This window comes from Takifugu flavidus, chromosome 4, assembly GCF_003711565.1.
Source record: "Takifugu flavidus isolate HTHZ2018 chromosome 4, ASM371156v2, whole genome shotgun sequence".
Lineage (NCBI taxonomy): Eukaryota > Metazoa > Chordata > Actinopteri > Tetraodontiformes > Tetraodontidae > Takifugu > Takifugu flavidus.
This window is the reverse complement of record NC_079523.1, coordinates 17454361-17480919: the sequence shown is the minus strand read 5'-3', so window position 1 is coordinate 17480919 and position 26559 is coordinate 17454361. Positions and strand designations below refer to the sequence as shown.

Here is a 26559-nt window from a genome sequence, read left to right as displayed (position 1 = left end):
GAAATCAGAGGAATCGGTCCTGCGCGTGCGCGATGCGCTCCTGCCCTCCTCCCTCTCCTCTCTCACATGAACCCGCCGCAGCGGAGCATTTCTCGGATCTCCTCTGCAGACATCCGCCGGTAGTTTCCCAGGTAAGAGCTCATCGCCTCACCCATGCTTACATCGACGCACCGTTCTGCGTGTTTGCGACTGCGGGGTGTGATTGCGGGGTGCGGTTGCGGGGTGTTTGCTGGGCTCCAGCCTCGCTCCAGCTGTGCAGGAACCGGCACCTGTCATTGACAGCATCGCTTCTCTTCTCTCCTCCCTCACTGTGTCCATCTCTCATATTCCTCCCACGGACGCTTTTACACGGGCCTCACGTCGGCGCGCGCGTGTTCTGATCGCATGTCCACACGCTGGATGGACAGATGGACACAGAAGACCGGAACCGCTCATTGTTGTCGCTTCCAGAATTTGGCGCAGCGCAAGGTCACGGTGTTTCCGGTGAGCCTGACGCGCGCTAATGAGAACCAGTATTTGTATCAGTATGCTACACGTATCCTACACACGCGCACGCACACACGCACAATGGAGAAGGATGTGTGGATGAGGTAGCTCGGGATGTGATGCAACTGGCGGAGATTCTGGCTGAAGATTGGATCAGAACGGTGTGATCCGGTTTACTGAACTGTGGAGCCTTTAGGAACCCACGGTTCACTGAGACGTACTCATCGGTGAAAGGAGGGAATGTTCCTGTCAACTCAAGGACCGGAAGATGACAGAGGCTGTGACCGTAGCCAATGACAACGGCGCTCCCCGACGACTCCCTGACCTCCTCTGTTACAGACACCATCGGTGGTGAAGGATGCCAGTGAGGATTCCTCCTCAAGCTTTCCAAAGAGATCTCTCACGAGGATCTAGGCGGTCTTTCCGTCCCTGCTGATGACGCGCCCCTCCTGGGACAGGGTGAAAGACAAGAGGCAGCGAGTGAGATCATGAAAGCTTAATTTAATCAGGCATGGTGAACTCCCCAGCCAAGTCTGCTCCTCATCTTTCAGACCAGTATGAACTGGTTAGCAGACACACAACAGTAACCAGTACATCTGGACGTCACAGCAGAAGGAGGCAGGAGGCAAACTGTCTGACCCAGGTCTGGGTGCACCACAAAGGCAGAAGCCCCAGTCTGCTGCCCTGGTCCACGCTGGTTCACGCTGGTCCACACGGATTCATACTGGTTCATACTGGTTCGTGCTGGTCCACACTGATTCATACTGGCTCATACTGGTTCACGCTGGTCCACACTGATTCATACTGGTTCACACTGGTCCATACTGGTTCACGCTGGTCCACACGGATTCATACTGGTTCGCGCTGGTCCACACTGATTCATACTGGTCCACGCTGGTTCATACTGGTTCATGCTGGTCCACACTGGTTCATACTGGTCCACACTGATTCATACTGGCTCATACTGGTTCACACTGGGCCACACGGATTCATACTGGTTCATACTGGTTCATGCTGGTTCACACTAGTTCATACTAATTCAAACTAGTTCATACTGGTTCACACTGGATCATACTAGTTCATACTGGTTCACACTGGATCATACTAGTTCATACTGGTTCATGCTGGTCCACACTGGTCAACACTAGTTCATACTAGTTCAAACTGTTTCACACTGGATCACACTAGTTCATACTGGTTCACACTGGATCACACTGGTTCTGTGGAAGTTAAAAGTCAGACCAGTCGGCTCCTGTAGCTCAGGTCGGTGGGCGGCTGTAGTTCTGTATACGGCCCACGCAGACTCCGACTCAAGTGTCCCAAAGACAGTTAACGTCAGTTTAATTATAAGTACAACAGCATTAAATACAGTTGCCACGCCCCAACCCCAAGTTAACAAGTCACAAGTCTGCCAAAGCCCAAAGTGTCACGCAACAACGCAACTGGTTCCGTTGTGCTCAGATGGGAGCAGGAGGATACGTGATTTCAGGCAGATGCTTATGTTATTTTAAAAGTAATTGTTTTTTACATTTCCCCTGTTTATAAAGGTCATATTTTACAGGCCACCCCGGTGGAGACTCTTCCTCTTATAAACAAACAATTACATTTCTGTAGCGTCGCTGTTAATCATGACTGTCACCATGACGACGGTGCTTTGTTGAGACACTCACAGGAAGTTCCTGCTATAGTTCTACTATATTTCCATATGTATCATGCTGTCATACGTTTTCATTTTTAAGAGTTTCCATTAATCAGTTTTCTTAAAGTTGTCTTTGTCATAAGAGTTAAATCAATTAAGAATTCTTTAGCTATCATGAACTGATTCTCAGGGTTTCAAGGTTTTCACTCTTTTCTCAGTTTTTAATTGTCGGTTAATTACTGTACCTAAAGTATAAATCCAGTCGTATATACTATATAAAGTGATGTTATTTTTGCTACTAATATTATTTTTGTTTTTAACTAATGTGAATGTGCTGGTTATTTTTATTTTTTTGTTATCATTCTGTGAAATAAAGACTGGAGTGGTTGTGAAGACATGAGCATACCCAACAGATGTCTCTGGAGACGTCCGTAGAGCTTCAGGAGCTCCAAGGAAGAGGAAGGCAGCAGGGCATGAGTCCAGTCCCGACCTTGGCGTCCTGGCGAGCAGCCTCAGTGTGCTGCACTGTCCAGTTACTGGAGAACACCCCCAGCCTGCAGGACGACCCCCCACAGCAGGAGTTTCCGTCAATGGGTTGTCCAACGCCAGCGGTAACTAAGATCAAGACATTTCCAGACACAAGTACATGATCGCCGAACGTGTGATTGGCTACTTATGGGGCACGCATCAAAGAGTACGACTGACACACCGGAGCTCCCCAGGAATCCAAAAACTGAATCTCTTTCAACCGTTCAGTAACAATGCAGAACGCAAACCTGAGTTGGAGCTACGCAAGCATTTGACCAGTTAGCATTAACGTGTGTTGGTTTGTTTCCTGGAAACCAAACATATCCTGTTTTCTACAAACCTAACAGTCTGCCACCTCACCAGCCTCCTAGTCTGCTGTTGGGTATTGGTAGGTGCTGGTAGCTACTGGTAGGTTGCTAGCACTTAGTCACTATTCCCACAACTTACTCTTTATACACTGTTCCCGTTAAGGTGTTCTCCGGCCTCCGTGGCTCATAGCACAGGGCTTCTACTGGGTACAAATTCACCAGTGAGGCTGATGCCTTCACCCTGTCCCATGTGAGGTCTCCTGTTTGTGTGACCAAACAGCCTGAAGACCAGATCTGAACCAGGGTTCTCTCCTGGTGAATGAGTGTGACACTGTTAAATCATCTAATCACAAGAGACAACGTTGGATTCTGATTCATGTTTTTTGTCTTTAACAGCAGCATCAGGAGCTCTTGGAGCCTTTTGATGAACAGGAAGAAGAAGGAGGAGATGGCCAGGAAGACGTCACCAAGTTCAGCCCAACCAGAGCCCCCTCCACAGACTACGGCTTTATCTTTGCTCTGGTCTTCTTGGTCAGTGGGATTGTCCTTGTGGTCATTGCCTATACGATTCCCAGAGAGGCCAAAGTAGACCGGGACTCTGTTTCAGCGCGGCAGATGGAGAAACTGGAGATCTACTACGCCCAACTGGGCTCCCACTTGGACAAGTGCATCATCGCTGGCTTGGGCCTGCTAACTCTGGGGGGGATGTTCCTGTGTGTGCTGCTGCTGGTGTCAGTCTGCCAAGGTCAGTTATACCAGCACAACATTGTGTTCATACGACCCAAGAGAACTTACGGCTCTATCAACCTGCGAATGAAGCAGCTGGAAGAAGAAGTGGGAGAACATGAGGGTGGAGACAGAGAGGAGCTTTAATGGAATGTATGTGACCTCAGTCAAGAAACCTGGTGAGGGTTCTTGGTGGTACTTTTGGCCTTTTTTCCCCCTTAAATAAAATGTCACAATGTCGCTTGAGCACATTTGTTCTTGATTGATTCTCCCAGGTGGATCCTGAAGAGGCTGATGTTCTGATGTCAGCAGACTTCTACCCAGAGACTCGTGTTTTGGGCACCATGTTTCTATTTAAACTGTTCATGTCAGGTAATGATTGGTGTTGGAACAGATGGTGCTGTCTGCCCTTGTTAGGCCTTTACATCATGCATAGTTCTGGACGAAAAAGGAGGATGAGGTTCACGTGTTGGTGTCAGCTCTACAGGTCACAGCAGCTTCGGTGCTTCAGTCCACAGAAACTCCACCGGCTGGTTCGGCCAAAGTAAGAAATTCTAGATCAGGCCAGATCACCACACATGCTGTAAACCCGGATCACCAACAAGGTTCATGATTCCACACAGAGAAGATAGTTTAACACCAATGAGTGTCACAGATCATCTCAAAACCCGGAGACCCAGACTCCCATCTCATTTGTAATCAGGTTCTAGACCTGCCACGCATGACTGGGAAGCCAAATAAACTCATACACAGTGGGATCGTTCTGACTGGGAGGTGGTTTTGATGAGCTGTTGTCGCAGACTCAAGCAAAAGAAAGAGATTTGAATCATTTCCTTTATATTTCAATGTTGAGTCCAATGAATAAGAATCATCCAGCTGAAAACACAGGAGAACATTTCACGGTTTGAGAACAGAAGGTTGTTTTCACCCTGCCTTAATGTCCCAAAGCGCTCCAGTTATCAGCGCTGCCGCATCTGGAGGTGATATCCTCTGGTTCTGATACGTGTGTGTGTGTGTGTGTGTGTGTGTGTGTGTGACCACTGTGTGCTCTGCTGTGCTTTGGGTTTTTATCTATTTTTTTTATACTTTTTCAATAGTTTTCAATGGCTATATCTGATTTTTATGGCAGGCTATTGTAGCCCCTCAGGCAGTTACTCAAGTTGACCGCGCTGTTTAATATTCGATGATTCAGCAGATTTGCGTCCGTGATGTCGGTGTCAGATTTGTCGGAAAAGCCTGAACTGTGTCGGTGGCTCTGTGAGCGTTGATCTGTATGTTCACATCGTTTCGCTATTTCTTTTTTATTTTAAAAGGGAACCGCGTGCGGAGATCAGCACAACAGCGTAACCTTAAGATGATGTTTATAAATAAATGAGATTTTAAAAGAGGAAAATCTCAAGTTCTTACTGTGCAGCATCATTTTTCCCTTCCTTCTTCACCGTTTTGTCCTTTTAAGGGTTGTGGGGAAGGGTGCGTATGGATGAGCTGCCACCCCATGGCAGGGCCCTATCTCAGCATTTGGGGGTGGGTTTCATGCTCAAGGGTACCTCGGTGCCACTCTGAAGGTGTCCTGGCACCTCCCACCCCGACCAGAATACCTTCCATGTTTTGTCCGTGCTGGCGCTTGAACCCAGACCTTCGACCTCTCTGCTCTTCCCTCATGGCATCAAGTCAATATGTCAGTATGACGAAACATTTGAAGAACAAGAATCAAATGGGCCTTTTTCTCTTCATATCATGTGACTGTGAAGGTTCTTGTAGCATCATGACCACAATGCTGAAAAGACTAATTAAAATTTGGGGGAAAGATGTGGGATGAAAACGGATTTAGATCATTTCAGTGTACCAGGCTGACGTTCCTACTGTCTCCAAGTGTCCTGGAGTGGCGGGATGGGGTGCTTTGATGTTCCACCTCAGCCAGCCATCAATCATCATAAACCTGTCAGTCATCACTAGTGTACCTGTCAATTATCAGGTATGAACCTGTCAATCGTCAGGTATGAACCTGTCAATCATCAGGTATGAACCTGTCAATCATCAGGTATGAACCTGTCAATCATCTGGTATGAACCTGTCAATCGTCAGGTATGAACCTGTCAATCATGAACGGTGTACCTGTCAATCATCAGGTATGAACCTGTCAATCATCAGGTATGAACCTGACAATCATCAGGTATGAACCTGTCAATCATCAGGTATGAACCTGTCAATCATCGCTGACTGAGTTTCACAGCCTTCACGTTTTGACAGGTGGACATGGACAACCTGCCATCCCCTCTGACCTCAGTCAGGAGACATTTTAATTGGTACAAGACCAAATCCATTTTGAATATTTGAAATGTCTGCGATGTTTCTTTCCTACTATTTTGATAACAGAGCACCAACTATATTTATGATCTGGAAATAGATCCCATTACAAACACTGCAGGTCTGTCATTCGGCTGTGAGGACATTGTTGCACGCAAGGACTCTTCTTCAGGCTGTGTGACATCGGCTTCCATCAGGTAGACTTGGACAAAGACAATAAGTCAAGGTCATATTCCTGAGCAGAGGTCATTAACAAATGGCCTAAACCAGTCCAAAGTCGATGCAAGGTTCCTCCTTTTGGCCCTGATTCACCAGTGTCATCTCCAAACACAAAGATCTTTATTTAAACAGGTTCAAACAGGGTCAAACAGAGACATGCAGGGGTCAAATAGGGTCAAAAAGAGACAGCCATGATCCAAACAGGGTCAAACAAGGAAAGTCAGGGTCAAACGGGGATAAACAGGATCAAATAGAGACATGCAGGGGTCAAATGGGGTCAGACAGGGTCAAATAGAGACAGACGGGGTCAAACAGGTTCAAACAGGTCCACGGTGCAAATGAAAAGAATTCAGTTTAATCATAATTCATTAACTCATTTTTCAGACATATGATTCAACGCCAAAAAAATATCAAAACATATTGAAAAAAAAAAACTAAGAATAAACCAAAATATTTTAAAGGGCCATTAGTCGCTATCAGCACAGTGCAAGAGTTGCATTTAAACAGCATAAAAACATGATTTTTGATATAATTTGCACCCGATTCGACCTGATGTCTTTCTGCTGACTGAATATTATAAATGGCTGCAGTTTCATCAGGTCTCAGGTGGGCTTAATATAACTTAAGTCATCTGTAAATAACATCCGTGCAGATTTCGCACCGTGGATGAGCCACAGAAGAGTCTCTGAAGGTGTCTTCACCCTCTTATCAACATGGCTGTGATCTGCTGTGGCAACGTGTAGACGATGAGACCGAGGAACAGAGTGAGGACGGCCAGGATGACCAGGGCGATGATGTACTTCTTGAACTTCTTCCAGATGAGGAAGATGAAGGTCTTCATGGGATTGACGAACCAGTTAAAACTGGTGGTAGGACGACTAGAAGGACAGAAAAACCAGGCTCATACAGACGGAAGAATCAGTAACTGTTGAGGAGTGTGTGTGTGTGTGTGTGTGTGTGTGTCATACTTGGGTTTTTCCAAAGCTTCTGGCTCCTTGCGGGCCCGTCCCACTGGATTGGCCTCTGCCTTCTCTAGCGTGACCAGCTGCAGCTCTGCCTCCACCTTCCCCTGCACAGAAACATCTTGTGTTTGGCTCCTGCTTACTTGAACTTCACCTCCCCAAATAACAAAAGGATTGATCGAATGAATCAGATTAATTTAGCGTAAAATTAGCTTTCTACGGCTTCCTCGGTATTCTATAGCAACCATACTGTGTGAGAGAGCAAGAACAACTGCTGTCCGTGTGCTCGGTACCATGAGCAGGAAGGTGTTGCCAAGAGTGTCGGTGTACTCGATGTCTTCCTGTTTCATGTGGCTCCACTTGTCCTTCCTCTTCCTCCCCCTCTTTTTTCCTTTCTTCTTGGCCTTCTGTCTCTCCTTTTCCTCCCTCTCAAAGTCCTCAGCAGTCTTCTGACGCGTCAGCGGCCACCAGCCTTTCATCTTCTTGGCACGGAAGATGGAGAATCGAGGGCTCGCCCAGTCCTTGGCCAGCTCAATGGTGCACTTGGAGGCCTGCTTTGCCCCTCGCACCATGTCACTCAGGTTTAATTCAATGCAACCTGATCAAAAAATAAAAGAAATAAAATAAAAGTGTGATGGTCCCCTGTTATAAGACTGGAACAGCTGACACACCCTGAATCTGACTGGGAGGAGCATTTAGGGAATCACTCAAAACCTCAAATCTGTGTCTCACCCAGGAAGTCGTTGGCCCCGATGCGGTCGTAGTCCCAGACCTGCAGCACGAGAACTCCTGGCTGTCGAAACGTCGTCTCCTCGAGGGAGAAGAAGGACTCCTTTTTCTTATACACCACTTCTTTCTACAGGGCAAGCAGACATCCATTTACACTGAAAAACAAATCTTGTAGGTTTCTATATTGTAAGAAAAGAACACACAGAGACGACATTAGCAAATTAACTTTTTAGCTGATTCTATAAATTTCTACCCCAGATTTGCCGGGAAATGTTTCGATGGTTGATCCATGTAGGTTAATCTGCTGCTTCTACTCTTGATTTAATGATTGTATAAACTACAAAACATTACCGCCAGGAGATCCCCCGACTGCTCAGACACCCACTGAGGCACTCAGACTTGAACGAAGCACTGAATTCAACATCAATTCTTAATCTACAGGTTTTACAGGAAATTTAGCCTGACTGTGTTTGGACAGAAGGAGGCTGAAGGTGGCACTGGGGCACATCTGGTAGAAGCTGTCATGATAAGACATAACACAACTCATCACTTGATAACAAGAAATGCAAATGAACTGAAAGTTTCTTTCCAGTAAAGAGCAAAACTAATGCTTTTTTTTTTTTTAAAAAAAAAAAAGGTCAACTTGTCGTTCTGAGCATTTTCAGTGTTGAAGTTGTAAAAACTGAAATTGTCTTTATTTTTTTCCACACTCACCAAAACGTTTCAAAAGATTTAACAAGGCAAAACAACCAAAGGGATGACATCACGTTGTAATTAGGAAGGGGGTTAAGCTCAAGGTTGCTATGGCGACGCTCGTAATTCCCACTTGGAGTTACTGTAAAATTTTGATTTGTGTTTTAAACATTTGTCTTAGCAAAGATTATTAACGGGGGTTATTTTTTCCAACTTCCATATATGTGAAATATTCTTTTGAATGAGTGTAGCAGGTAATCCTGCCTGGCCAGATGTTCCCAGACATGTGTGTGTACCTCAGTGGGCAGATAGTCGAAGCGGAACACGAATCTCCAGTTGAAGTTTCCTTCCCCGGTCAGCGAGTTGAAGTGGACGTCGGTCTCCTGTTTGTCGTGTTCCAGCCCCTTTATCCACCTGCACCAAAGACACAGCAGAATCCGACAGAGACTCAGTGACGAGCTCCTACATGACATCGTCTGGAGAAAAACCTCCGACTGAAAACAACCACGTGTGGATAAATTAACGTTAAATCCTATTTCCAGTGCAGAACAGTCTGACTGAGCGTGCTGGTGTAGTTGTGCGCTTGCTCAACCCTTTGACGTAGATGTCTGAGGATGGATTTCCGGTGAAGGGATTGACATCTTCCAAGAACACATCGTCAGTGTTCCAGATGATCACGCGCAGCTCGTACCTTCATCAGACAACAAAGAATATTAACATCCACCGCTCTACTGTTCGCCTGAACTCTTCAGTAACGGTGTCGTGACACTGACTGTATTGGCTGACGGGGCTTGATGTCGACAGTGGGCGGAGCTGGAACATCAGTAGGAAACAGGTCCACCCACATGTGGAGGTAACCCTGAAAGACAGAACCATCGTGACCTTCAGCACCAGCCACCTTGACTTCACTGTTCCTCTGATCACCTGCGGTAATCCAGGATTGCTGTAGCTCTGCAGCGGGCGGATTTCCACATGTTCCGGGACCAGCGGGATGGCTCCAGAAAGGAACTCGTTCATGTCGCCCCAACGATGGAGCACGCTCAGAGCTGCGTGTTCCTCCATCTCTGCCTCCTCCTCGGGAGTCCGATCAGCCTTTCTCAGCAAAGCTGAAAAAAGAGAAGCTTCAGAGGAGGACGCTGATACTGAGACTCTGCGAAACTTGTTCCTGCTGCTTACGGGGCTTTAAGGGCAACACAGTATTTTGCCTAGTTGGCTCTTACCCTCCGGTACGGCATCGGGGGGGATTTTGAAGATCTTGTTGAGGACTTTGACCTCAGATGGTCGATACTCTGGAGGTGCAATGCCGTTGCTCCTGCAGAGTTCAGCCAAGATGGTTGTCGGCTTCTTCGCGTCACGCCACTTATTGTAGCCATCGCTGGACAGTGGAGATGTTTCAGTATAGATTAGCACATGGGTAACCATGGAGATGAACTCCCACATTGGTCGCACATGCACGTAATGTGCACTGGGGAGTTTGGATATATGGTTTACCACAACTTTTGTTAAGAATAGCCTTATTGTTTGCTCTAGAAACGATGCTACTGTAGTATTACCAGGACTCCCTTACTCAGTAGTACTCACACATCATAGTATAGAGCCAGGCCACAGCTGGCTCTGTGAGAGCTATAGAACCGGTTCTCCAGGTCGATCCGCGTCTCACCGATGATATCATCTGTCCCCACAAGATCATGGTCCATCACTCTGATGCCCAGCTCTGTGTCCAGCGGGAAGGACACCGTGAATTCAAACACCCTGAAATATAATCCGCACACGGTCAGACAGACAGTCTGGAGCGGTCCACTTTGGAAAGATGGAGGAGTTCCGAGTGGTACCGACTCTCCAAAGGTGGGGTTCAGCTGTTTAGGGATGTATCGATCTTTGGTGTCAAGAATTTGCTGGCCGACCTTCAGCACCAGGTAAGGGTCCGCTTTCCCATTCGGGTCTGACGGAGCCAGGTTTGTGGCCTAGAGGGCCAACAAAAAAGTACATCAGTGATGAGGATTCATCCAGATTACAGCAGCTCCATCCTAGAACAACTGGATATACACTGAAAAAGCCTTTTGGAATTGAACCCCTTGGATAAACCATTATGGATTTGGCCATTTTGAAAGACAGAATATGAGTTTGATACCTTGATGATGTAGACTCTGGCCAAGACTTTAATGGCTGAATTTATTGGGATTCCTTTTGTGATCTCACACTTTGTTTCATCTGTGTCGTCTTCATCTATGGGGTAAACCAGGAAGGATCCCTGACGGGGGAATATATCGCTTGAGAAAATGAAGGTTTCTCCGAACCCATTTGGTAATATTTCAGGACACAACACCTTGTATTTGCCCATGAACCTCTCCTCTTCATCGTCTTCAAAATCCTCAGCATTTGCTCTGCCTTTATAGAGCGGGAAATTCTTCAGCCAGTCCTGGAACTGACTGAACTCTGACTCCAGATCATATCCATAGAGCTAAACACACAGGCAACGAAACAACAGGTATCAGGTCATGGACAAACCCATGCCAGACCCACAAGACAGCAGATTCTAACTCTTCATCTCTCATCGTAGAAGGAAATGAATGGATTCAAACTTTTTTAAATTGCTCTGTGTTGTTGAAAACGGTTAATCCATCGACGAGCAACAATCAAATTCCACACTGATCTTTAACCTGATGCCAGTTCTGACTGGCGGCTAGACTGGGAACGGTGTTGAGAAGAGTTCTCACCTTCAGCGTAGCGATCATTTTGCGTTTGGGAGGCTCCACCTCTTCGCTATCGTTATCTTTATCGTCATCCTCTTCGTCATCTTCAATGTTTGCCATTGTCAGGTTTCGTGCTTCTGCAGAAATGTAGAATCGCCACAGCTATTTTTCCACTGCAGGACCATTCAGCAGGAAGCACAAACTATTTCAGAAACAATAATCTGATTTAATGGGGTTTTAATGATGCTTCTTAAAATGCCCCGCCTTACAGCTCGTCTGAGCCATCAGAGCAACACAACCAATGAACCAACAAACAAACGTAAACACATTTGTTCCTCGCTAAAAACTAGATCTAGAACCTAAAAGGCCCTTTGGTGAAAGATGAGCAACAGGCTATCAAGGCTGTGTGAGCAAATCCTCACATCTAAAACAGGAATTAAACACCCATTTTCTCAAACAGCTACAGATAAACGACCCGATACTTGTGGCTAGTTTAATCATCAGAGTTTCTCCATCACTAAGACCAATCTGTTGCCTCAACATGACTGAATGTGAATGATAGAAATAAGAGTTTAGCCTGCACCGGTCTCTGCCTGCTCCTCCATCTCCCTCTCCTCAGCAGCCTGCAAGTAGTTCACACAAAGTCACACAACTGAATGCATTCACGCTCACAAAACCGACATATCAGATGGTTTTCTTTCTAATTGGTTTCTCACCTTTCTCTCGATCTCCTCCAGGGAAGCGTAGTATTTGGACCACCAGTCTAATTCCTCCTTCTCAGGTGGCTCCTCCTCAAACTCCTCCGACTTTTTCATTAGTTTGCTCAGAGGAGACTGTGGGAAACATGCGCTCAACAGTTCATCTTCGATCACCCAAGAATTCACTTTTTTTCTGAGAAACGAGAAGTGCGTACGATACATACGCGAACAAACTTGAGAGGATTGATTCTTGTGTGCATGATTGGCAGACCAGCCAGCCCGATGTTTTTCACTACGTTCAGGCGGTTGACCTTCATCGTACTCTCCACCACGAGGGTAGCTAAAAGAGGAAAATGGTCTTGAACACGGCCTTTAAAACACTTTGCAGTAAAGAGATTTTTCCAGAGGAGACAGAACACTGATAAGAACTTGTTTGGTTAGATAAACACATTTATTGGACATAAGTCAATCAAACAAGTAAAACTATACAAGTTGTTGAGGCATCGCTGTATAAAATACGACCGTGAACTCGGCATCATTTCCTTCTCGGCTCTTTTACCGTTTGTTTTTCTCCTTTTGGGCTCATCGTCCTCCTCCTCTGGTTGCAACCCAGTCTCAGCTGGAGTATAATCCATTAGACTCTGGACCACATGAGACCCGACCAGAGCGAGTCGACCAAATGCCCGCTGCTCCAACACAAAGATGGTCAGAGGAGGGTGGAGGTAGGCCTGCTCAGGCAGCTCCTGGTTGGATCCATCACAAAAAAGGACTTTAGCTCTCAAAGCTTTCCCATCTTGGCAGCAACCTCACACAACAGAAACTCACGACGTCCATGAAGCGGACCATCTCTTTGAAGTTAGGGTGAAGTTTAAAGTTTTCGATTTCTTCAGACTCCAGCTGATGTCCCGCACACTCCATTCTCATGAAGGGACGGGACACCTCAAACAGCTCCACCCGCTTCAGCTCACGCAGACCCCAGAAAAGCACCTAAGGGTGCGTACACACACACACATGCAGAAATCAGAAAGTATGATAGAAACAGTTACACACATGTGGAACATGTCAGCAGCAGCATGAGTGAGACCTCAATCCTGAAAGTCTTCAGCACGGGACGAACGCCATCTGGAATGATGTAATATCTCTCATCCTCTATAAAGGTCAGCTCTTGAGGGTCCACGCTCTTTGGGAGACAAGGCTGCAGAGGACAAAACACACTTACTTTTGCAGAGAAAAGATATTTAAGCATTCATCAAAATTCCCGTTGACTGAAATGGTGGGTTCTTAATCTGCTCACATGCCTGCGACGCCATTTAAATTCTTAAGCAAAATGGGAGTCTGAAATACTTAAAGAGCAACGAAAAACAAATTCACACCCTAAAACAGTAAAAGACCATGTTTGTGTGTGTGTGTGTGTGTGTGTGTGTGTGTGTGTGTGTGTGTGTGTGTGTGTTCTACCTAGGTCTGAACCCCCTCAGTCAGGCCATCATAAAAACTGGCTATGGGTCCTGACTGTGAAATAGTGGCAACGATCAGCTATCTCCTCTACATGGATGAGATCATGCTGTATCCCAGAAATGAGCGAGACATGGACTCACAAATCCACCCCACCAAAATCCAGAGCAGGGTTTGGGTAAATCCAGCCCACGAGGGCCAGATTCAAGCCAGGTTTTTTTTGTTATCCTACAGGTAAAACCACGCTTCAAATCGTCAAACTGAGGACTAGATTTGCCCATCTCCGATGTGGAGCAACCACACCGTAGCCATCTGGACTCAACCAGTGGGGCCGAGCTAGGACCAAAGCTATCTTAAGCTATATTAAGACAATAAAGATTAAGAGAACAGCTACAAATACCTTGAGATCTCACAGGAAACATCAATCTTAAAGAGCTACCTTGTTCTGATGCCTGTTTTGGTAGGACTCCCTTAGAAACACATTTTAAATCTCAGTGGTGACTCTACCTCCAAAGAGTAAAGTCCTGGGGAGTCAGTTGAACGCAAACAACAGGGTCCGTGCCGTAAACACCAACTCCCTGCCCACCATCCAATACCCCACTGGAATAACAAGCTGGCCAAAGGAGGAGATAAATGCCACATATTGGATTTTTTGTCGTGTTTGTGGTACTTCATAAACATTTTATTTATGGTGATCGTTTCAATACATTTGAGCCCCTGAAGTGAGGAGACTTTTTATAAAAATGGTTGGAATTCCTAAATGAATCATAGGATATCTTTGTTCAAACCCTTGAATCAAACATAGAAGTCTGCACTCCAAAGCCAAATCCAAAATGGTGGCAAGCAAAGCCCAAACCACGATTGTGTCCCTGTCCAAATATTTCCAGGCTCAAGTTTGACTGAGCCGTTAAATGATTAATAACATATATGTTGAAGTCATTTTGGTGCTACAATGAACATTACTGCCGAAACACTAAAGCTCCAACACAACAGTAACAGACAATCGGAGAAACGGGTCTCACCTCTCCAAATGAATAGTCCAGCTCAATCAACTCAAAGGAGGCCAACAGCTCACCCGCGCGGATCTTCCCCAAGTTCACATCATAGAAACGAAGGTGAGACTTCTTATGCAACTGATCCACAGTTTTAAACTCTGGTTCTGTGAAGGCCCGACCGAGTGGCTTTGGGGCGCCCTGCAGCAGGGAGAGACGGGTGACGTAAGACCGAATCCAGAATGACGAGGCAGTTCAATTTTTGCTGAAAATAGGAATGCCAGTGCAACCATGCTGCTGTGGCTGTAGATGTTGACGATAATGAGGGGCGGATCTTGTCTGAGCTGCTCGGGTGTTCCCTCCAGCAGAACTCTGTCAAACAACAGAGTCTCACACCAGGCTGGAGACAGCGTTTCATGCAACACCTGGGCAGACATGAAATTTATTGAGCATTTTACTAGTTTTAGGGGTTGTTTAACAGCTTACAGTAGCTAAAATCAATCTACAATGATCTTTCCATCTCCACAGGAAGCGCTACCTACCCTGGTAACCAGACACTGAGTAGAGAAAACGACCTTAGCAAAAGGGCTGGATAGACCATTATCTTCAGCTGCCATCAGACCTCGTCCCTGGTACAGGTGACATCGCAGCTGGAAGTACCGACTGTCTGTAGTGAGGTTTGTTCCTTCAGTTGAGCAGGAAGGGCGACTGGTTGCAGGATGCAGTCGGCTTACTTACCCTGGCAGGACAGACTGAAAGGAAGCTTCCTTAAACCTGTGGGAACCAGCTTCTTCTGCTCTTCCTCTTCCTCCTCATAAACTGGCAGAAACTCATCTGGCAGGTTATTGAGGGCCTCCTTGCTGTACTTGGCCAAACCCAACCACATGTATACTTCCAACTTTGCAAAGATCTCACTCACTGAACCTCCTGGAGACTGGACAGAGAGAATGTTCATTGTAATAACAGAAGAACTTCTGACTCCATTATAAGCATGTGATTGGCTAATATTCCTATTAGTAGAGTGGGATTAAGGGTTGGACCGAGACATTTGAGATCCATTGTGTGACACCCACAACATAGATGACGTAATCAAACACCACTAAAAACATGAAAAGTGGAATAAGTTAGAGCTGAAAAATCAGCTGTTCCATGGGCAACTCTGGCTTTTTCGGAATCAATGGGATTGTATAAAAATGTTTCCTTTTAAGTGGGTATTATTTTCCTTTCTTTTCAGATCAATCAAAGCTTTACTTTGAATTATTTACTCCTGTTTGGATTACTGAGAGCAGATCCATTTTCGGTACACATTGTAGTTCTTCAAATGTTTATGGTTCCAAATTCGACCTTAGAGAGGCTACCTTGATGTAGAGGGTGGAAACTCGGCCACAGTTAGATCCTCTCTGCTCCTCAACCAGTGAAAAGAGGATGGAGTGCGCAGGAATTCGTACATAAGCCAGTCTCTTGGTTCCCCGCAGTAACCATAGAAACACATCTGGTATTGTAGACTGGGGCTGAAAAGAGCAAAGTAAACCTTAGAAATTTGCTGCCTCTGGTTGTTGCTGCCGCACTTTAAGATCCCTCTAATTTTATTTATTGTTTGTCATTTCTTCATTGCTTCGTTAATACTTGTAATGGTTTCTTTAACTATTACTCTGTTATGACTGCTATTATTACTATTACTAGTGTTATAAAATTAGTATTATAGAGAAATTGTTATTCATATTACTACTATGATATATGGTTACCCTTATTAATACATTATCATTACATTTATTATTCAATAGTCTTTTATTCTTAGCATTATACCATTACAATAATTTTACTTTTACTAATGGAATACTAAAGGAAGACAGTTTTTGGTGATGTTCCAGATTCCAGATGGGCATTGATCTTTAATCTTCCAAAGATCAGAGCCAAAGGGCTTTTTTTTTGTCAATTTTAATTTATTTTGTTGGGGTTTTTCTGATGCTGCTGTAATGATCTGCTGTGGGATTGCTTAAAACGACCTTTATATCAATAAAGGAAGATCTTTTTTGGGAGCCTATGCTAACACTGGCTAACCTCTTTAGCCAAAAGGCGGAGCGTCTTCAGGAATTTCCTGGTTTCTGTAGAACGTTGCTTGACTGTCCGCCTGGTGACTCTTTTTCTTACTCTTACCGCCTGTCTCGCTAGCAGGATCTGGCAAGTTGGATGGTAAGTGAGATGGAGAAGAGACAGTTTGACAAAGAGACAGAGAAATGGTGGAGATAAAACCAGAGAAACCTGAGGAAACATTCACCAAATTCTTCTTGATGAAGTTCCTCCGGCATCTGTCCAGCTTGTTGGGCCGAGAATGAGACCTCCTTTCTGTCAATACAGAAAACTGCCTGCAGTGACATAACAAGGAAATGTTAGCTGCTTCTCAAAAGGAAATAAACTGAAAACTTAAACTAACAGAGACGTACTTGCAGGTGGCCAGCAGCTCGAGCAGCACCTCCACCAGACGCTCTTTTGCTTTGCTCCTCGGCCTCCTGAAGAGACGGTCCACCTCATCAAGGCCAATTTCCTGTTAAATAACAGGGACCACACAACAGAGAAGAGGCTGAAGCACAGAAACATCACACATCATTGAACTTGTGCCTCACAAGACTCTCACCAGCCTGTCGGCCATCTTGGTGAGCCAGTTAGCCTGGTAGAGGCGAAAGTTGTGATCTTCAAACTGTGTCCAGATAAAAAGGCAAGGCTTCTGTCGCACCGAGGCTGGTTGTAGAGGAATACAGTGGAACGACCTGCAATAAAGTCAGATGGAACGTTCACTTAAAAGATGACATTTCAACAAGTAAAGCTGACAATCACTTTTGAAGAAATCATCTCTGTTCAAGGATTTATGAGAGGACCCCTGAAAGCTCCTGCACTCTCTATTTCGCTATATAATCAGCCAGATGAATATATTGGCCACACAGAAGAAGCAACTACAAAGTGATCAGTTGCATAGGTGTGTTTACCTGTCGTACTGAGTCGGCTCCGGTCTCATGGCATCAGACACAGACCTGATCTCAGGTTCAGGATTCAGCATGTCCATTTTGTCCAGCTCGTCCTCTGACTCCAGGAGACTTTTCCCCTCCTCATTTAGATCCTCCCTACTACTTCTCAGGTCATCTCGACTCCTACTCAGGTCCTCTCTGCTCTGATTCTTCTTGGATCTCTTGACCTCAACTGCCTTCCCACAATTCCCTACAGAAAGCAAATCCAGGAAGGCCTCAAGACCAAAAATAAAATGTTCACATGAGCCTCAACTGTTCAAATGGATATTTGGCAACGCAGCCAAGCAAATTTAAATGTAATATCTAAAAGTGTGTTTTCATTAAATAATGCCCACCCCATCATTTGGAGAGTCTAATTCCTCTTTGTATTACTCGTTATGAGGAGATGCTATAAATAATCTCCTATCTACGGCTGCGCTAAAGCCGCAGCTGGCCCAGTTAACACCAATGAAACAGCTTTAACAGGAAGTAAGCATAGTCCATGTTTATAGCTCATTCAGTGGCTATAAAATACTTTTCTCACCAATGGAGAGTTCAAATCTCACTGGTTTAGTTCCCACAGATGGATCCATCATGGTGATTTCAAATACAGATGCAAACAACAGGAAATCCTCTTTTTCTCCCAAGAAACCCTGAAGACAAGATAAAATAACATTTTTGGGAACATAAACTGAAATTGCAGCATGTGATTATGTTTGTTATTCAATAGTTGCAAGTGCAAATCTATCAGATGTATCCCAGTCAGAACAGGAAGTTCTGGCAAAGGGATTGGATTTTGCTATCCCAGCAAAAGAAGCACTCTGACACAAGAAACTACCAGAAACAGAAGCAGAACAAATCAGACTGAAAGTATCAGCTGGACTTGCCAGTGGCAAAACACCACCACCTAACCTGACGGTTCAGAAGAGGAGGGGAGTAACAACACTACAAAGGGATCTGAACGCCACAATCTTGCCTGCAGACAAGGTAGGTGCACCGTGATCCTTAACACCGCTAACTACACCACCCAAACATTGAGTCTTCTCAGTGACTCGACCACCTATGAGAGACTGAACCATAAGCCCCACCAACACCTACAAAAAGAAGATAATCGAGTGCCTTCAACAACTGGACAGAGCCATCGACAGGAAACTTTCCTACAGCCTGGTTTAAACACTCCATGTATCTACGGCCTCCCCAAGACCTACAAGGAAGGCATCAAGGCCCAATAGACCGCTCCGCTTTCAGAATGCTGTCTACTTGTGGTCCCCAGAGTTTCTAGGGGTAGAATGGGGGGCCGAGCATTTAGCTACCAGGCCCCCCTGCTATGGAACCAGCTCATCAGACCAGTCGTCAGCAGCATTAACTCCCAGGATTTTGCTGTCAAGATAAGGACTCTCAAATTAGACACAGAGCAAACCAAAGTTTTCAATGATGTCACCTCCTCGCGGTTTGCCTGCTTCCCAACTTCAGATGCAGTTACCACAGTGAGGAAACATCTAATCCAGGACCCTAACCCTGACCCTGACCCTAACCCTAAGAGCTGAAACGTCTTTGAAAACCAACAAAAGTCTAGTTGAATTCTCTGAAGCCAAGATTCACTTAAAGGGTTAACAAGAAACAATGCCTATTTGGGCACAATCTGGACGACACTAAACAACAAAGCTACAGGTCAAAATGAATCAAGTTTATCTTTTATTCAGAAACTAAAACTCACCGTAAAAACACACCATTAAAAAACAGAAACACTCAATTTGTGGAAGCAGATTCTGGACAGATGAAACCACATTAAACTTTTATCAGAATGCTGGGGAAAACTGTGCAGAAGGAAATGAGGAGTAGCTCATCCAACACAGAACGCTTGTTAGATGTTGCCCTGGACAGGCCTGACCTCGCAACTGCCCCGGGTGACTGACCTCAGGCAGCGGGTGGGTCTCCTCGACCACCACAGTTACAGCCTCCGGTACCTCCGGTCCTGCCTCTTCAGAATCTTCAGCTGTTGCTCCAGCAGATTGAGCTGCAAGTAGTTAGAAAACACTAGTCGAAGGAGCTGGTATGGTCATTTCGATTGAATGAATTTAAAAAGTGCTGAATACGATGGATGGATGGATGGATGGATGGATGGATGGATGGATGGATGGATGGATGGATGGATGGATGGATGGATGGATGGGTCGGTGGGTCGATGGATGGATGGATGGATGGATGGATGGATGGATGGATGATGGATGGATGGATGGGTCGGTGGGTCGATGGATGGATGGATGGATGGATGGATGTGTGGGTGGGTGGGTGGGTTGGTGGATGGATAGGTGAGATGAGACCCTCTCTTCCCTCGTTTCCCCCTGTTTTTTGACTGACCTTGCTTACTCTCCTTCTTGGTGCTTCTCTTCTTCAGTCCCAACCTTCCCAGCTTTCCTTTCACCTTTTGGGGAACAATTCATGAGCACACATTCATGAGTCAATGAAATCAAGTTTTGTTCTTTGAAAGGAAACAAGTTGGTTGTGGTTGCTTCAACCGCCAATGTCTTTATTGGAGAGTTTGAGTTGGACAGAGGTGAATATTAAATGTTTGAACTGAGAAGGTTTCTGTCAGAAGATCTATAGTATGAAATATCTGACGTAACTTCCTGACTCACCGATGGGCCCCCCTATGGTGGAAGTGCTAACACTGATCTGTGTAGGTCATTTAAACTGGGTTTAGTTCCCACTTTACTGCACCTTGGTGGAGAGGCCTGATCTTGAGTCTGTGGTTACAGATGAATGTGAGGAGTAAACCTCCACAGCCAAAGCCAGGAGGATTCGGCCACGGTAGAAGATTCCTTCACCCAAACCCTCGTTCAAAGCCTGAAATAGGTTGGTCCATTTTAGATTTCAGCAGTTTCTAGTTTGTCCATGTGTTTGTTAATCCATAGATCATATTCTTTATTCTATAGAGATATTAGATATCAAGTGATATCATACTGAAGTAAAGAATCATCACTCCTTTGACTCTGTAGCCATCAAGTCTGTAATAGTATGGCTTACCTGATGTACATCTCTGAGGGTGGAGTTCTGAGGAGAACCATATAAATTAATCCAGCTTGGACCAAAGACTGGGTTAAACCCTATAGAAAAACAGTTGTTTCCTTTGAAAAATGCACCTTAAACAGTTGGTTAACTCAAAACAGAATACATCACTTCAACGGCACCAAGCATCAGGGAACTAGAATCCCACCTATCTCTTAACTAAACAAATATGGACTGTGCACTGTACCATTCCTGGTAGGGTCGGAAATCTGCTGCAGGTCCAGGAAGTGTGTGGCCAGGATGATGTCTCCCATTTTTGCATCATCCAGGATTTGAACTCTGATTCGCTGAGCCAGAGGAGGAAACTGCTCGATGAAGGAGATCTCTTCATTCCAAACCGGAGCGCTGCTGGCAGTGACAACTGACGTCTCGCCCTAGGGTTCCACGAGATACCAAAGATTCAGGCCCGACTCGTGTTTCATGACCAAATCACATAAAACCGTAAATGCCATATAAAGAACAAGGATATCAGGGGATATAAACCACTGATATCCTTTGGTATCCTCAAGTCTTTAAGCACTGTAACAAAGGTTTCCTTCAAGTGTCCTCTTGGGGAACATAGATGGTACCTGCAGGTCCATCAGCGGACCTGCAGGTACTTCTGCGTACCTGTTGTCCAGCAAAGGTCACTCGTACATAGGGGTCAATGAACACTGTCCGGTCTGTGACCATGGCAACCTTGGCCATTAGTCCTGAGTCCATGGTGGGTAGGCCCTCGGCCTTGTAGATGCGGATCTGAAACCGAGCCCAGGGGCGCTCAGAGACCATACCGCGCGGAAGCATCAGGTTCCTGCATAACCAAAAACAAACTGTTCCGTAACAAAGATGCAGCTACGACAGAAAGCAACAGTTTAATTTTGTAAATACAAGGTCAATGTAAAGGTCAACGAGGTCACATCTGTTTATGCTCTATTTAGTGATAGATTCTCCTCCTGACCACTGCAACGTTGATGCGTATTGGTGTGATGTGTCCTACTTTTCAATGTCATCTTGCGCTCCAGATGTAGAGGCGGGGGGCAGACTCGGGGGGCTCAGGGAGTCCCCCTTCATCAGCACGTTAACGCTCATCTTCACATAACCCTTGATCCCTGACCTGGTGTCTGCCGGGTCGGTGAGGGGGGCCCACTTCTGGTAGAAACGGTGGTCTGAGATGACGGAGATCATCGGAGAGATCCGAACGTCAGTACAGGGGTATTGTGGCAAACGCAGTGCGGTGCGAGTGCTTACGGTACCTGGCTGTTTGTACACTGTGGAGAGGTCAATCTTAAAGCTTCCAATGTGGGACAAGAGGAAGGCCAAAATCCGCCTGTGGCACACCTGACAAGCAACCAAAGGGTCTTTCACAGCGCTTACAGGAGCAGAATCGCAACCACTGAACTTACCTTTGTCTCTATGACTTTATCAAAGAGGATCTCAGGATACTCTTGAAACTCAAACTGGAAGTTCTGAAAGTGGACACGCGATAAATGTGTTTTCTTTTAAAGTGCTCTCTAGAGTTCTGAGATGTAGAGTACTACTAGAGTACTACTACCACCGATTCTGTTGTACGGTGTAACAATAACCTGTCTTAAAGTCTCCTTTGTTCTCCAGGATATTACTCTACCTCGTTGTAGAAGGGGCAGTTGGTAGATTTCTGGGTCATCGTGTTTTTCTTCTGGTTTTCCACACGAATGAAAACGGCAGGGTTGATGTTCACGCCGACGAGCTTCCGGGCCTCAAGGACGTTCACGTTCACCTGTACGCATGTGCACATACACGGCGTAACAGTGGTGAACAGGCAAGAGGAGAATTGCCTCACTTGCTTTTCCTGCAGCCGCTCACAGGTGTGAGGAAAGGAAATGAATTAAACGACCTCACCTGGAAGCTGCGGATTTTGGGCGTTGCCGCGGCAACACTCGCAGATATGGGCCTAAAACGACTACGCACAGAACGTTGACAAGGTGTCAATTTCATAACATATAAGAAGCCAGAGTCGTGCAGAGATAGAAGGTCTGACCTGAGCAGTGGAGTTAGGATGACGTTGGAAGCCTCCAAGTCCATTAGGTCATCATCGTAGTCATCACCCTCGTCATCCTCATCGCTCTTGACCAGACTCCGCCCCAGACGGCGAGCCTCTCGATCCATCTGACCCACATGGATGACTTTCTGCTGACTGAGAGGCGGCGGAAAGAGGGTGAGGAGTTTGACCACGACTCATGTTCATCAGTTCGCCCCCCAAAACCAAACCCACATCAAGAGTTTGATGAGCACGCACACACAACCAACATGTGAGATCAGCGATCCACCGACGCCTCACAAAGCGTGCTCTTTGTTAACGAGAAGGGATCCTAACATCTGACTAGAATCCCATCACCAGATCCCGCAGGAATACCGAACTGGAGCCATAAATCTTCCTTTATGGGCCCTTTTTGGGCCCCTAACCATCACCTACAGGCAGCTACACTCTCAACGTTCATGTTGACCATTATTTCACAGTTAAAATTGGCTTCTTTCATGACCCAGATTGCTGATTTGATACTCTCGGATGAGACTGACGATGTGTTGCTTTATTTTACTGTATAAGCTCAACTAAATCTGCCCGTCTCATGCGTGCAAAGGAACCCAATGTGTGCTGCATGCACATTCTTTACCTCTCTGGATCAAGAAAGCCTTCATTCCTGAACATTAGATCCGGGCTGGGAATGCAGAAGAAAAACAAACATTATTTTCTGTCAGGAGATAAAAGAAAACTGCGTTTATAATGTTGCCAAAACAGAAAAAAGGGTTAGATGCTTCCATCGCACGTCATGGTGACGTTCTTCAGCTGTAGCCAAAACCTGTTTTTAAAACCTTTTAACTTTAAATTAGTTGTGACTTCTTTAGGAGACAGACGAAAACTGAAAACAACATGCGTCTTCATCATTTACACTAGCACCAGAGTGCTGAATGCTAAAGAATTCATGTTTGTGTGTGACAACATCTCACTCTTCTTCGTTTCCAGTTTGGAGGAACTCGTATCCTTCCCAGTGTCCTGCTGCTCCTTCAAGTGGATGATAAACAATCTCCATCTCGATAAAGATCTACACAGAGAGCCTCGTCAAATAGTGTCTAATCGCCTCCACAAAGGTAATGTTTATCCAGGACAGAACTTTATATAGAGACAAGGATCGTGTCATTAAATATGTTAACAAAGGTAACAAGAAATGTTTGTTTACGTGATTAATCAAACTCCACCAACTTTACGGACATTTTTGAGCAGTTTTTTCCTTTCATCTTTCACCGAAAACGTTGTGTTTGTGACCTTGTGCTGCTGGAACGTATAGCTTAAACTGAACAGTGTTGCTAGCCTTTAGCTAGCTGTTAGATGTAAACAATCATACATATTTATATTGGGCTCCCAGGCAATATTTAGATTGGGGGTGTAGACTATGTTTAGACTGTTTAGACTGGAAGTGTGTGTGTGTGTGTGTGTGTTTGTGCTCTTACATTTGTTGGGCTGAGGTTGGAATCAGTGAGTGGCTCACGCAGCCACATCTTCCCTGAGGACACCACATGCTGGAGACCGATGACCAGTTTACCGAGTAGTCTACATGCACGTGCACACACACAGAAACATGTTTAGGATCAGACCGTGCGTGTGTGTGTGTGTGTGTGTGTGTGTTGGCACCTGTGGGAGAAGATTTTGCTGCTGTTGTAAACGCTGATGCACAAAACTTCATCACTGACCAGTTTGCCATAGTGAGGCCAACGGAAATGCTGAACACACACACACACACACACACACACAACACACACACACACACACACACACACACACACACACACAGTATTGTTTTATGTAGACTCCATGAACTCAGATTAAACAGATGACGTCAGAGCAGCAAAGTCAACAACAGAAACGATGAATTTCTCTCAAATACGAGTTCATATTTCTACCCACTCCTTCTTCAAGGGACAGAAGAAAAGAAGAGAAAGATAATGAGAAAGTCTGTGAAAGAGTAAGTGGGGGGGCACCTGATCCCTCACACCTGAAAAACAAACATGGCAGCGGTGTTGCTCTCCTTCAACGGCTTATTAATAACCTGTCAAACAGGAGGTGAACGAGTGAACGGGTGGAGGTTTGAACAGACTGTTTTTGGGTTTTTGATCGGAAGCCCTCTTGCCCTTTCACCCCCACTGGCCAATCAGAACACAGAATTAAACAAATCATGTTCGCCAACCCTCTACAGGCAGAAACAAGCTTTTATTAGGATGGAAAACAGGGATCGGCAACCTCTTTGTCAACTCTGACTGACCTCATTGAAGATGGCAAAGTTTTCGCACTGCAGGACTCTGGTTTTGTGGGTGAACCCTGGAGAAGACAAAAAGAATATGGCTTCATGTGTGACGGCTTTATTTCACAGTCTATTTCACGTAAAGCAGCATTAACAAAGGCAGTTAGGAACTATATTCTCACTGTAGTAGCTGAACCCGGGTCGGTTAAGGGGCACTGAGACTGTTCAACAACTCCCCAAGGTGGGTGAGGTTTGCCCCAAGTCCCTCAAGGCTTTGTTCTAGACTTGTTCTGACTTTTACACCTCTGCAATGTTGCATACACCTGCAGGACTCCTGGGGTGATGGACGAGAGGGGACCGGATTTTTACAGTTGTGGGGATCAAACACAGGTTTTACCCCCGATCTGGAACCCTGGATCAGCTCCCCACGGTCTTGAGGCGCTTTGGGGTCTGTAGGATCAGGTCCCAGTGCTCAGCCTTAGAGACCAGAGCACATTAAAGGGAGCCACCTGAGGTGAAAGTGGTCACATTGCCAGAGACAGGAGTGTATCCTGGACAGGTTGCCAAGGCGACACACACTTATGGGACTGGCAGTCTTGCTAACACGCACGTCTCCTCACAGCACAGGCAGAAACCCACAGCATGTAAACTGGGCAGAAGATGCTTGTGCTTCACAACAAGCTGCTCCAGTCGTCAGTTTTACAAACTTTGTAAAGGTGAAACATCCATCGGGGTGTCGGTAATTAGCCGCAAGCGTAAACGAAACAAAGAGTTTCATGTTAAAGCTGCCATCAACTGTGTTCCTCTATCAGAATGACGTCATAGAATGTTGTTGCTTCTTTAAAGGGCAGAAAAGGCATCAAAGGACCGAGACCAGTCCTTCATATCGTCCTCTTATACGAGGAGGTTTGTCCATCTGGCAGCATCCAACGGTAGCTGACACTAACCTCTGAAGGTGAGTTCCACCTTGCGGTCAGATCTGCCCGGCAGGTTGGTGACCCTCTGCAGGGTCACACTGATGGACATGACGATACGACCCGAGGACGTGCACAGCCGTCTTCAGCGGTCCACACTACATTCCAAGCGACCGGCGTGCTGGCGTCTGGTCAAGCGTGTCTCCCGTCTGTAACTGGATGACGCTCGAGTGTCTCTGAGACTCTACCAGAAGTCTGAGTCCGTTAGGGCAGTTGATGTTTGAGAAGGCAAATAAAGTCGGCGAACTGGTTTCTCTCCCACGGGCAAATAGACACAGAGACGGAAAGACGATTGCGTCATTAAACACAAACCAACCCACATCCCAGAAAACATGGTTGAATCCAGAAAGAAAAGAAGCACTTCAATAATCCCCAAGGAACCTTTATTACTGTTACTCACACGTTAGGCTCAAAGAAGACATGCGAGGTGCTCTGACGGGTGGACACCTTGCTCAAAAGCACCTTGGTAGTGCTGTCCCAGCATCACTCTTGCCACCGGCCCACTTTTATAGATGATTATACTTTAAAAGGTTCTATATTTGGTTGTTTTTTTTTGTTCCTAGGGGGCAAAATATAACGTATTTACTTAAAAGTTGAAAAACCGCGGGCACTGTGGGACACCTACTGTCCATAAAAGCTAAGGGAAACGTGCACAACAGGATGGGACCCAACCAATCAGAGGGCAGCAGTGGGAGGAGCCAAAGGGCGCCGAAAGCAGCAGCGTCTCGCTCACACCTACCAATTGGCTGCGCTAATGTTTAGCTGAACTAGCATCCGAGGGGGAAAAAAACCCTCTTAATTTATTAATTCTGTATTAAATGTGTGATAA

General features: G+C 45.7%; 2 protein-coding genes across 8 annotated transcripts; one reads left to right on the top strand and one right to left on the bottom strand.

Annotated features, from left to right (window-relative positions):
• On the top strand, positions 1–5080 carry tmem74b (transmembrane protein 74B). 5 transcript variants are annotated; one of them, XM_057030835.1, is made up of 4 exons: positions 18–131; positions 2539–2736; positions 3358–3866; positions 3963–5080. In XM_057030835.1, exons 1-3 carry the CDS (start codon positions 33–35, stop codon positions 3832–3834), a joined length of 774 nt encoding a protein of 257 aa, XP_056886815.1. In that variant the 5' UTR covers positions 18–32; the 3' UTR covers positions 3835–3866; positions 3963–5080. The 5 variants fall into 5 exon arrangements, with proteins under 5 accessions (XP_056886817.1, XP_056886815.1, XP_056886816.1 ...); XM_057030837.1 differs by lacking the exon at positions 3963–5080 and having other exon boundaries at positions 1–131; positions 2502–2736; positions 3358–3933; XM_057030836.1 differs by having other exon boundaries at positions 3361–5080.
• A 1236-nt stretch (positions 5081–6316) lies between these two features.
• Positions 6317–26419, bottom strand: fer1l4 (fer-1 like family member 4). Of its 3 annotated transcripts, XM_057028993.1 has the most exons (50): positions 26131–26419; positions 25704–25976; positions 24778–24833; positions 24150–24238; positions 23969–24068; positions 23468–23562; positions 23134–23178; positions 22500–22655; positions 22361–22421; positions 22107–22238; positions 21886–21948; positions 21736–21820; positions 21480–21648; positions 21113–21293; positions 20691–20877; positions 20462–20541; positions 20156–20281; positions 19796–19859; positions 19351–19451; positions 17979–18087; positions 17417–17645; positions 17068–17200; positions 16877–16977; positions 16711–16798; positions 16494–16610; positions 15791–15943; positions 15171–15366; positions 14975–15099; positions 14723–14857; positions 14463–14633; positions 13073–13183; positions 12814–12975; positions 12548–12731; positions 12213–12328; positions 12007–12123; positions 11874–11913; positions 11315–11427; positions 10924–11058; positions 10729–10848; positions 10434–10561; positions 10179–10349; positions 9818–9972; positions 9522–9703; positions 9371–9456; positions 9190–9288; positions 8894–9011; positions 7908–8031; positions 7469–7773; positions 7182–7282; positions 6317–7091 (listed from the first exon to the last, which is right to left on the bottom strand). In XM_057028993.1, the coding sequence occupies exons 2-50, from the start codon at positions 25780–25782 to the stop codon at positions 6911–6913; spliced, it is 6174 nt and encodes a 2057-aa protein (XP_056884973.1). In that variant the 5' UTR covers positions 25783–25976; positions 26131–26419; the 3' UTR covers positions 6317–6910. The 3 variants fall into 3 exon arrangements, with proteins under 3 accessions (XP_056884973.1, XP_056884972.1, XP_056884974.1); XM_057028992.1 differs by having other exon boundaries at positions 25704–26419; XM_057028994.1 differs by lacking the exons at positions 24150–24238; positions 24778–24833; positions 25704–25976; positions 26131–26419 and having other exon boundaries at positions 23468–23522; positions 23969–24067.
• Positions 26420–26559: the final 140 nt, after the last annotated feature.

What these genes read in the sequence shown, in the direction of transcription:
- tmem74b (XM_057030835.1), top strand. Translation starts at nt 33, where the DNA reads ATGCGCTCCTGCCCTCCTCCCTCTCCTCTCTCACATGAACCCGCCGCA. An exon ending in ATCCGCCGGTAGTTTCCCAG is followed by an intron (nt 132 to 2,538) that starts GTAAGAGCTCAT and finishes CATACCCAACAG; the next exon opens with ATGTCTCTGGAGACGTCCGT. An exon ending in TGGGTTGTCCAACGCCAGCG is followed by an intron (nt 2,737 to 3,357) that starts GTAACTAAGATC and finishes TGTCTTTAACAG; the next exon opens with CAGCATCAGGAGCTCTTGGA.
- fer1l4 (XM_057028992.1), bottom strand. Translation starts at nt 25,782, where the DNA reads ATGTCCATCAGTGTGACCCTGCAGAGGGTCACCAACCTGCCGGGCAGA. An exon ending in GGTGGAACTCACCTTCAGAG is followed by an intron (nt 24,834 to 25,703) that starts GTTAGTGTCAGC and finishes TGTCTTCTCCAG; the next exon opens with GGTTCACCCACAAAACCAGA. An exon ending in CCCCGATGCCGTACCGGAGG is followed by an intron (nt 9,704 to 9,817) that starts GTAAGAGCCAAC and finishes CTCTTTTTTCAG; the next exon opens with CTTTGCTGAGAAAGGCTGAT.